Source organism: Phalaenopsis equestris, unplaced genomic scaffold (assembly GCF_001263595.1).
Source record: "Phalaenopsis equestris unplaced genomic scaffold, ASM126359v1 Scaffold000099, whole genome shotgun sequence".
Taxonomy (NCBI): domain Eukaryota; kingdom Viridiplantae; phylum Streptophyta; class Magnoliopsida; order Asparagales; family Orchidaceae; genus Phalaenopsis; species Phalaenopsis equestris.
In genome coordinates this window covers 52,071-63,941 of record NW_018164541.1, presented here as the reverse complement: position 1 = coordinate 63,941, position 11,871 = coordinate 52,071, and the positions used below count along the sequence as shown (strand labels likewise).

At 32.4% G+C, this 11,871-nt stretch overlaps 1 protein-coding gene across 2 annotated transcripts; it reads left to right on the top strand.

Annotated features, from left to right (window-relative positions):
- Nucleotides 1-339: 339 nt before the first annotated feature.
- LOC110020554 (CTD small phosphatase-like protein 2) lies at nucleotides 340-11,415 on the top strand. 2 transcript variants are annotated; one of them, XM_020718694.1, is made up of 7 exons: nucleotides 340-443; nucleotides 2,590-2,783; nucleotides 4,276-4,415; nucleotides 5,647-5,749; nucleotides 7,097-7,606; nucleotides 9,948-10,285; nucleotides 10,645-11,415. In XM_020718694.1, the coding sequence occupies exons 2-7, from the start codon at nucleotides 2,630-2,632 to the stop codon at nucleotides 10,822-10,824; spliced, it is 1,425 nt and encodes a 474-aa protein (XP_020574353.1). In that variant the 5' UTR covers nucleotides 340-443; nucleotides 2,590-2,629; the 3' UTR covers nucleotides 10,825-11,415. The 2 variants fall into 2 exon arrangements, with proteins under 2 accessions (XP_020574353.1, XP_020574354.1); XM_020718695.1 differs by lacking the exon at nucleotides 340-443 and having other exon boundaries at nucleotides 2,705-2,783; nucleotides 4,271-4,415.
- The last annotated feature ends 456 nt before the right edge of the window (nucleotides 11,416-11,871 follow it).

Below are 11,871 nucleotides of genomic sequence, written 5' to 3'. Positions count from 1 at the left end.
GCTAAAAGATATACTCACATTAAGGCAAGAAAAAGAAAATAAAGGAAAACTTAAAAAAAGAAAAAAGAAAAAAGGGAGAACCTCACACGTGTCGGGTTGGGGAAAGCTCGCTGTGTGTGATGCTTGGCATAGCCCTGACTGGCACGTGCGCAGCAAGCTGCTGACTCGGATAGCAGGGAGCTGCGCCTGCAGCCAATGAGCAAGGCCGGCATGATGGGAAAATATCAAATCCTGACCGTTCATTTAGTCTCAGGGACCAAAAGAGGGCTTTTTCTACCGTGTCTTCTACAAACTTTCCCCGGATTTATCCCAATCTCTCACTTTTCTCCCTCCTGCGAGCTCGCCAGCGAGAGAGAGAGAGAGAGAGAGAGAGAGAGAGCGAGAGAGAGAGAGAGATATTCTTCTCAGATAATCTATCTCGCGTGTAAGTGGACTTCTGATAGGTATCTCCCCTCCCAATTCTTTCTTCATATTTCGTTGTCGTAGTTCTTCGTGGTTTATGTCGAATTCTTTTGATTTAGATGTGTCTCGTTTGTTTCCGTATCCCTGTGAATCCTCTTGTTGTTGTTCTTTGATTTCGTGTTTTGATTTTGGTGGATTGATGCTTCTGCTCACAAAATCTGTTTTTTCTTAGGAAGGCTTCCAATTTTGGGTTGCGAGAATTCTCTTTCTTATCACGCGATTTCGTGTTTCTGTTGTTTTTATACTCCTCTGTTTTGGCTGATCAGGATGAATTTGGTTTTGTTGTTTTGTCACGATCAAGACGGGTTTTACATTTTCGCTCGAGCTGAAGTGATGCTAGTGCGGGAATTTACCCTCTTTATGTCAATTAATCAGTAAATTTGCTTTCTGTGAGTTTTGTCGTTCTGATTTCTCATGTTTCTGAATGTTATTGAATCGTTGTGTTCTATTAGCCAGGGACCGTATAATCTGTTTACTTATGTATATTTAGCCTGCTGTTGCGCGTTTTTTGGACGGAAAGCAGCTATCTTCCTAGCTGGATCCTGGATAGGGTTTTTATTTCTACTATTGTTTGATTCTGTCACTCTGCTACCTGATCTAAATGGAAAAAGGTGAATAAATTTTATTTAGCGACCTTTTGAGAGATTTTTAAAAACGAGTAGTTAGTTTGCACGTGCTGAACTGCACGTAGCTATGAAAAATTTCAATTATTAGATAAAATTCAATGTAAGAAAGCTTCTGATAATTCACTTTAACTGGATGAATCCTAATGATAAGAGTTAAACCGATCCATTGAAATATGTTCTCAGCCTTAGCTTATCAAACTGATTCCACTTTTAAGCTGTAATTTTATTATGAATTGGTTACAGAAAGAAGTTAAGATTGAAGGTGGACAAATTTTGAATGAGTGAAAAAGAATATTCATCTGGTTGAATAACATAATATATCAACGTTTAAAAAGAATGCAAAAGTGTCTTTTTTTGTGAATATTCTCAATTAGAATTAATTGGGAGAGTTGTTGAGAAAATTTTAACTTAATTGTGAGTAGAGGAACTTGTTCTGTTTCCAGTTAAATCTAAGAATGCAAAAGATGTTCCTTAGAAAGTTTTTGGCAAATTTGTTTTACATTATGCATGAGCCATGTATTTAGGCAACTTTAGTTAGGCTCATAATCTCAGCATCAATTTTCTTAATCTCTTATTCCTTATCTGGCGCATACTCTTTTTTTAATGCCATTTGACATTTTTTAATGCTGTTTTCCTACAATGCTTATTATGCAACTTATTGCAAGCCATGATCATGTATTATGTTTGGATTTAGCAAGATTCTTCAGAGTATTGTCAGTTATTCTTACTGATTGCAATACACTTTTGGACGATTTGTGTTAAAAAAAAATTAGAATAAACACGGGCCGTCTATTAAAGCATAAATTTAGTTTTCTCTGAATGCACTAACATTTTTTCAACTTAAGCACCTCCTTAACCTTCATTAAGCTTTCTATCTGAGCTATATCAAGCGTATTTGTGTTAAAAAAAATTAGAATAAATACGGGCCGTCTATTAAAGCATAAATTTAGTTTTCCCTGAATGCACTAACATATTTTCAACTTAAGCACCTCCTTGACCTTCATTAAGCTTTCTATCTGAGCTATATCAAGCATAAATAGTAAGATTAAATACAAATTCTTTGATTAATATGCTACTTAAAAAACTTATGCATTTATATCCTACTATGATGAACTCAATCCATAACCTAAAGTAAACAAAATTGCTCTAAAACTGAAAGCAGTAATTATTTTCAACTTTTTCACCCTGTCACGCAGCTGTCATAGATTTATTATTCCTTCGGTTTATCAATACTTCAAAATGCTTTGCTGACTACCATGTATATTAAACTTTCTTGAGAAAATTTTCTTTATATAATAAAAATCACTTAAAAGAAGAATAAATTACAGCTTTTGTCTTCTGTGAACAGTCTGTAGAGAACAATTGGTGGTAGAGTTTCCATTTATATGGTTTATTTCTCTAGCACTGTTAAAATTTATATAGCTATTACTTACTCTCTACAGTTGTATCCCCATTTTTCTGCTCCATTGTAACCTAAATGATGATGATTTTACTGTAACAGCTAGCATTAGTGAATCCTACCTAATTGTCAATTAGCACAAATGCCAGCATTTAAGATGAGGATCAAGTCAAAGACAAACTATCTAAGGGCATATAATCACAAATCAACCAAAATATCAAAAGGCTCACGTCCTCAAAGTAAGTCAGCTGAAATCCAAACAACAGCGGACTCTTCAAATCAAAGTCCATGTAAAGGTAAGCATTTTTAAGTTTTAGTTAATAAATACAGAACCATTTATAATCATGCTGAATGCCTTGTACCTTTTAATTTTTGTTTTAATGATGCCTTATATACTGCATGTCCTCTTGATTAGGGCTGATAAGGATAATTCGATGAACAAAATTATATGGAAATTTGCTTAAACTTAATCGCTGAGTTTTTTGTCTTTCTCCTAGATTTTTTTATTTTATTTTTTACATTTTTATTTCATCCACCACCAAGATTGAACCTATTTATTTCTAGTTTTATTTATCTTTGCTTAAAATTTGGTTAAAAGTTGTCCCTAAGGATTGCAATTGTTTATATAATTTTGATTTACAGTTTAGTATAGACATAAGATTACATTGAGTAAAAGCTTTTCAAAATATTGTGCAACTTTTAACCCCAATATTTGGAAAATGAGGATTTATAATGCCAATCCCTGGTAATTAGGGTGAGGCTACTGATTATGATGAAAATTTATATTAGCTTGATATTTTATAAACAAAGAGAATTCTACTCAATCCATCCGAGATTCTTATTACATGCAATAAATCTCATGTCCAATCCCCTCTTTTAAAACTAATTTTGACTGGGAATATTTTGAGGTGTTTGGCAATCAGGAAGTACTTGATCTCACTCGCTTGACTTGAAATCAGTGTTGGCTTCCTATCAACTTGGATCAATGCTGCATTTGAAAATTTCAAATTCTAATTAAGGGTAGTTAGCTTTCTTCCATTCATTCATTCACATTTATTTTTTATTATAAGGGCGATCTTCATTGTATACATCTTGTGGTTTTTCTATGCACCTTTTATTGCGTCTATATCTTTTTTCTGCAGACATTGTTTTTAGTCATAACAATTGATATTTTTTTTTACAAACTTCGTCATCTTCTTAATGCAATTTTAAAAGATATTTCATGGTGGCACATCTTGAATCAGATTGTATAGGTAGAAAATTCAAAATAAGAGGTAAATTCGAAGTACTCATGACACAAACAACATAGAGAGGCCAACCAAAAGTTTAAAAACCATTATGGAAAGATATTTTAGGAGATCATTTAGACATCATAATCCCAGCAGACGACACTAGACGTTAGTATATACTGTAATCCTTAAGGCTGACAGTAGTTAGCTTTAGCAGTGTCAATCAACCTTAATATCACTGATTTAATATTACGATCACCCGTGCTTCCGGAGCCTCTTGAGTTTCTTTCTCTACTCGCTGAACACGCTTCCCACCAATCCTAACTTTATGGATCTCATCTAAGTTGTCTCTCTTTTTTATTCTGAGTAAGCATAAGGATAAGATAAGAATTTTGAGAGACAAAAGTGGGGATTTTGTAGTCTACTTAGTCAATCTTTTTTTTATTTTCAATCATTGAATGCTTGGGATAAGTAAGAAAAAAAAAACTATGGGTTTTTCCTGCTGATTTTTTGTTTTATATTTTAATTCTAAAAATCATTATAAACCTGCTTAGTGCAGTTTCTAGCAATATTGAAGTATCTGCTCAGAATGTTGAAATCACTGAAGCCAATGACTGCCAGGACACATGTACTGGAGAATCCAATCAAATGCTGAAATTTATGTTCTCATCTCCCGACTCTCCTTCATTCGGAGGAATGGTAAGATTTGCTTTTCTCGCCATACATACTCTTTGTTTCTAGATTCTTCATCATTGTCTTTGACATTTGGTTATTATGATGTATATTATTGACCATTGAGGGAAGGAGGGATGTAGAGAGATTAGTTGGGAATCACCCGTATGTTGACTACGAAGAGACTTTCTGCTGCATTTGCTTTCCTGTTTATCCAAAGTTATTGGGTTTTGATATAATTGTTAGAATATGTGCAATGGGAACTCGAATGCTATGAAAATTACTCAACTATCTTAAAGATGGCCAATTCATTGATTCTTTTTTCTGCTTCAATCCAGGGACTTGAAACAATATATTTTGCTGTATTTTGTGTATATATTTGTAATTAATGTTTGAAGCGTTACAGTTTGAAGTCACAATTTACAAATCAACTTTAAAAATTAAGCATGCTAGTGCTGCTTTTAAGTTTTAGATTTTTCGTTGTTAGACATGCAAGATGGTCCCTATAATTACTCAAGCTATATTCTTGTGTTCTTCTAGGATGACCATCTTGCCAAGCAATCATTGTATTTATTTGGCCAACTTTGAGCTTGTGCCTGATTTGAACATTTTAATGACGCCTCATTGTGGATAGAGAAAAATGCCAAAATGATCATTGGACAATTTGCATGTGCCTTTAATTTTTAGATTAAAAATGTATTCAATATAGTCAGTTGACTCCTCAAATATGATCCACAATAACCCCTTTGTCGGATTATTTTTATTAGATTTGAAAAGTCAATGGACTTCTTTGGGTCAAAATAGAGGAGTCAAAGGGCTAAATTTTATTTATAAGATAGTCTAGGACTAAATCCTCGTTCTATTACTAGTCTAAGGACCCTTTCAATAATTTTCTCTATCCATTATAGTTTATTCCCTTGGCAATCTACCTGTCATTTTAAATGGACAAGCTAATGAATGAGAATTTCACTGCATCATTCACTAACGGTTTATGATGTTTTATTTTTTTTTAATCTCAAATATCAATGTCAACAACTTTGTTCTAATTTCTATCTCTGTCATATTAACACTCAATTAGACGGTAAATAGCATAGAAAATATGTTTAATTTAATGAAAAACGAATCTTTCATGCTTTTTTTCCTACTTAATGTGAAAATGGGTTGCACTTAGCTGATTCACCAAGGAATTTTTTTCATGTAGTTAATACACTGGACCAATCTTCTGTCATACTATTTATGAGGCTTTAATGATTTTCAGGAATCTATGTTGGCACCATGCCCTGGTAACATTGAGACGATCTTTTCACCTTGTTTTGAGCAGAACGATGAAAATTTCAAAGCAATAAGTTCTAATGACTCAGGTGACTGCTAAATCATTTTTAGATTTAATACACATTTGTAAATTAAATTTTGTTTTCTATGTTATTAATATTAGGTTAAAAATGATTTAAACATTAAATGAACAATACTAGGTTATTAACTGTTAAATCATTTTTAGATGTACATACACATTTGCAAATCAAAAGTTTAAATAATTTTTAACTATTAAATCATTTTTAGATGTAATGCACATTTGTAAATTAAAATTGTACATTATTAAATGTCAGTATTTGTTAATAATTAAATGTTAAAATGTAAATGCTGTTATGATGAAAGGAATAATAAAGAAAGACGCCTAATGAAATTAAGTTAAGCTTCCAAATATTTTGGGAGAATTACATACATACAATTTTTATAGATTTACATCTGTAGCGCCTAAATATTGGTATTAAGTTGTGTGTATCTACCTAATCATCATGTATACATTACCCATGTGAATTTGCATTCTAAAACTTTTTAGTAGCATCATTATGTTCAAATACTTTTCCTAAACACTTAGGAAAGCCTGTCGTTTTGGAATGAGTTTGCCCTCTTCTTGTTATGCTCTAAAAGTAATGGAGTGCAAAGAGGGAGGAATTAAAGAGGGCCATTTATTTTTTGAACATCAATGAAGCTGTTGTTATCTTTTGTAGAGATTAAATTAGTTTGAAAAAAAGTATTTTCGCTATTAACTTTAATATGCATTTTGACATAAGTCACACTATTTATCAATCTCCTTACTAATATAGTATAGATAAAGTCAAAACATAATTATTTGGAATATATGATTACAAACTTTTGATAACTGACAAATTTAACATTAAATGTGTGGCTCACTTTGTCTGGTGGTTGGGTGTTTGTCTACAACCACAAGGTCATGAGTTCAAGGCCTAGCATATGCCGTTGTATGCTTGAATTTTTTAGAAAAAGCATGCATATAATCTTAATTTATCTATGAATAAAACTATGTAAATTATTCACTGCTTATATTTTCATGCTTAAAAAAATACAAATTTATTTAAATTTGAAATACATCTGGAAATGTAATTGTGAATCAACATCAACATCAATCTAAATTACATACTTCTATCTCTATTATTTTATCAATAAAAATATTTTTGATGCAAATTATTGCATCTAACTTTTAACTCTATTTAACTAGGTTAGAAGTTATACAATTCAAATTTATTCATCTACTTCAGTCCATAGTAACGCAATTCCAGATGATTTTACATTTTTCTAGTATTTCAGTATGGTTTCATACCTTTGTGTGTGTGTGCGTGTGTGGTTTTTTTTTTCTGCAGTTGGAGATAAACAACCTCCGCGTGTGTGGTTTTTTTTTTCTGCAGTTGGAGATAAACAACCTCCGCTACCTCATCTGATTACCGATGAGGTCGACGAAGATTGTTGTACTTTTAGCGAATTCCAAACTTGCAATGGATTTGATTTCTACTTCTCCGATAATTTTTTGGCATTACCAGTTGATGGAGGCATTGGATTTAACGATATTTTAAATATCCCCTCTCCTGATAATGAACTTCTGAATTCTGATGCGCTGCTTGATCTCGAAGAGCGGCCCATATATTTTCCATTGTTGGATGAACGTTCAGAAAATTATGGGTTGTGTGATGATAAATCTGCTGGAAAACATATGGATGGTGATGATTCATGCTTGTATCTGGCTATCCATCAGTTGAAATCTCCTGATCAGGATGCACAGATGAGATGCTTCACCAGTGATTTTGAAGAAACAGCATGCTTTAATTTACAATTAACTGCCAACAAATTATCAAATTTACCAGTTTCAAGAACCGAAGCGGTAAAAAGAAAGCCTATCACACTTGTGCTTGATTTGGACGGTAAGCATAAGACGTCCTTTTTATTTGTGAAATTTACCTGCATTCCACAGAATTCTTATGTATTTACGTATCAAACACCTAAAGTTTTATATTTATATTTATGCACTTTGATGCCATAAATCTATGCATGAAAATGTGTATTTCACTTTTAAAAAGTTAATAATAGTGGTATTTTTTATGGGATGTTAAAATTTTGAGTATTATGTAAGTAGATATGAAAGTTTAGATGTTTGATATGTAAATAGATAAGAATTTTGTTGAATATTTGGAGAATTCCTCTCTTTTTTTCTAGATTTTGTTTATAGTGTATTTGTGTTATTTATTATATTTTGAGGTAATCTGCAATAAATCAGCATGCTTAATTTTGTTTTATCCATGCACTTCAATGTAGCTAAGAAACAATATGGCATCACGCTTTTTTTTTTTGGGTATTTGCATACATGGAAAATATATGCAATAAAATCAGCATGCTTAATTTAGTTTTATCCATGCACTTCAATGTAGCTGAGAAACAATACGGCATCACGTATTTTTTTTTTTTTTTTGGGTATTTGCATACATGGAAAATATATGGGCCTGTTGTTCAAAGCGATGGTGATATAGGCGGGGATGTTAATAGTAGAATTCAAGATGGTTGGTTGTAGTGGAGGAATGTTTCGGGCCCCCGAGATGAGAATGATTAGGTGGATGAGTGGCTTTACACTTAGAGACAAAATGCAAAATGAATATATCCGTGATAGGGTTAGTGTGGCTCCAGTGACGAACAAAATTAGAGAGTCATCTCAGATTGTTTGGTCACATTAAACGTCGACCATCTACGATCCGATTAGGAGAGTAAATGTTATAGATTTTGTCTAATGTTAAGAAAGACAGAGGTAGACCTAGGAAGACTTGGGCTTATTGTATAAAAAATGATCTTAATTTATTAGAACTAAATGAAAATATGACACTAAATAGCACGCAATGGAGAAAAATTACACATGTAGTCGACCCCATGTAGTGGGATTAAGGCTTTGTTACCCCACGTAGTGGGATTAAGGCTTTGTTGTTTTTGTTGTCTTTGCATACATGTATACCACTCAATTCTTACGTATTTAAATATCTAAAACCTATATTTTACATTTATACCACCCAAATCTTTTATGGCGCATAAAATATACCACCATTAAAAAGTAAGGTACACCTTTTCATGCCTAGGTAAATGGTGGTGTGCATGTAAAAATTGAAGTTTATGTGTTAGATGTGCAAAATACGTAGGAATTAAGTGGAATGTATGGAATTCTTCTTTCTTTTTTTTTTTCATCTGTTGCCTTCTTGTGTCATATAACTATTTCTCGGACTTATTCATGGAGGTGCTCTTTTGTACCGTTAAATATGCTTTGGCCTCTGTTTTGTAGCCAAATTTTATTCTTTTAAGCAGCGATGTATCTGCTGAAAATTCAGCATTATTACCAAACATTGCTAATTTTTTCATGGTCCAAAAATTTTCTACCATATTAAAATACAGGGGCATTTACATTCATACCACGCAATTCTTATGCATTTAAATATCCTTCCCTGAAGCATTCATATTTACATGCTTACCACTAAATCTTTAACGTCACATAAAAAATACTTTCATCAGTATCTTTTTAAAAGTGAAATACACATTTTCATGTATATGTTTATGACACCAAGATGTCATAAGCATAAATATCATGATTTGAGTGGATATGTAAATACGTAAGAATTGTGCAGTATGTATGTACATTTCACTAAAATATAGGATTCAGTGTGGAATTTAAAATTTCATGGATAGCATCTGTTTTGAAGAGGTCATAGTTACTTTTGTCTGACTATGGTACAAATACTTGGAAGGTTTACATCCATATGACTCATTTCCTATGTATTTACTTATCTAACACCTAAACTACAAGTTTTACATATATATCACTTGTCCTAAGCTTGAAAAGGTGTATTTCACTTTTTAAAAGTTAAAAATGTGGTAATTTTGACGTGATATGAAAGATTTGGGTGGTATAAATGTAAAAAGTAGAATTTAGGTTTTAAATATGTAAATAAATAGGAATTGAGTAGTACCTATGTGAATGTTGTGACAGCTTGTTTCATCATCTCATTTCTAATGTGATATGATTGATTACCTAAATTGACCAAAAATTTGAGCCTAACTAGCAATTTCAATTATGTTATAATCCAGTTTGTTAGCATAAAATAATTACTCACAAGCCTGAGAATTGGCTGGAATTGCACTGCATGAAATTTAAATCTTGGAAAGCAAAATTTATGTGAAATGAATAACTGAAAATTTTTTAGGCTGACAACAATGTGTAAATTTATGCAGAAACCCTTGTCCATTCAACGCTGGAGCATTGCGAAGATGCCGATTTCTCCTTCCCTGTTTTCTTTAACATGAAGCAGCACACGGTGTACGTTCGACGGAGGCCGTACCTGCAAATGTTCCTCGAAAGAGTCGCTCAAATATTTCGCGTCGTTATATTTACTGCGAGTCAGAGCATCTATGCTGAAAAGCTTCTGAACATTTTGGATCCTGAAAGAAAGTTGATCTCTCAGTGCTTTTATCGCGAGTCATGTGTATTTTCTGATGGGAGCTACACAAAAGACTTGTCCATTTTAGGGGTTGATCTTGCAAAAGTCATTATTATTGACAATTCTCCACAGGTATGCGCTTTGCCATTGTAGTCTAAATCTTTTATATTTCAGCAAATCAAATTTATAAAGTTAAAGCAGCATGGTAAAATAATGCATCCTAGTGAGAAGACATCAAAAATTTGGGTCATTTACATACATACCGTCCCGTTCCTATGTATTTACTGAAATCTTTCATATCACACGAAAAATACCACCACTTTAACTTTTGAAAAGTGAAACACACCTTTTCATTCATTGGTTAATTGACATGTATATACAAATTGAAGTTTAGTTGTTAGATATGTAAATACATAATGAAGTCCATAATTTTATTGTTTGCATCTTTTCATTTCCTTTTATTGCGTAATTCATAAGCTCTATTTTTCCAGGTTTTCAGGCTGCAAGTGGATAACGGTATTCCAATTAAGAGCTGGTTTGATGATCCTGCGGATCAGGCGTTAACTTCATTACTTCCCTTCCTTGAAAGTCTGGCTTATGTGGATGATGTCCGGCCCCTTATTGCCAACATATTTGGCTCCAGAGAAGAGCAAAAAGTCGTCTTAATATAGTTGGTTTAGACCCCCCAAAAAAAGGGTAATTTACATACATTGCACACAATTCTTATGTGTTCACATATCTCACACCTAAACTTCCATATTTACAAACATAGCACTTTGGGGCTTTAACTATACGTGTAAATATGAAAACTTTAGGCATAAGATATGTAATAACATAGAATTGTGTGCTTTATATGTAGATGCCAATAAAATGATTATGATATCCCAATTCAATTTTCGAAGAGGACGCGGCTACTTTCGAGATAATACCTTCTCTTTCAAAACAGCTATTTTTTGGATTTGCAAGATAGAAATACTATTTCTTACAATCCAATTAATCGCCGGGGTCCTCATTGAAATTTTGGTCATAATATTCGAGCCTTTTTGTTTTTTTTTTTATAATAAACTTGAATACTATCCTCATTAGAAAGCATCCATTTTGTTTTTCGTGTTACACGGTAGGAATCAGCTCATTGTTTAAACACAGCAAAGTTTTATAGCTTAGTTTTCAATTGTTGTACATATACTCTATTTCTTGCTATTGATCTGGGCGTGTATAGCACTTTAATTTTTGTGCAATAAAATGATATTGCACTTTAAACTGATTTATTGTCAGCTGAGTTCTTCTTTTGACTGAACAATAAACTTGGTGATTGGTAAATGAAAACTGTGAGTTTGTTGATGAATTTTTGAACTTTTGTTGATATCTAAATGGTCACTGGAAGTATGTTAATGAATATTGGCTGTTTGTATGCTATACATGTCATTTACATCCATACCATCACATCTAAATAAACACCATCACTATTGTTTTATAACTGAAATATAAATTTATGACACGAGGTTCTTCTCAAAGTGTCAAAATTAAACTTTGGATATTATATATGAATGTACATAAGAAATGTGTTGTATGCATGTAAATTTCTTTTTTTCTAATTTTGCAGTTTTATTTTTAGTTTTTGCTTTTTTGACATTAGTAAAAAGTAGAAAAAAAAAAGGCACAGCTGCTTTTCAAATGAAACCAAGTAGATACAACTAATATATACCAACCTCCCCCTT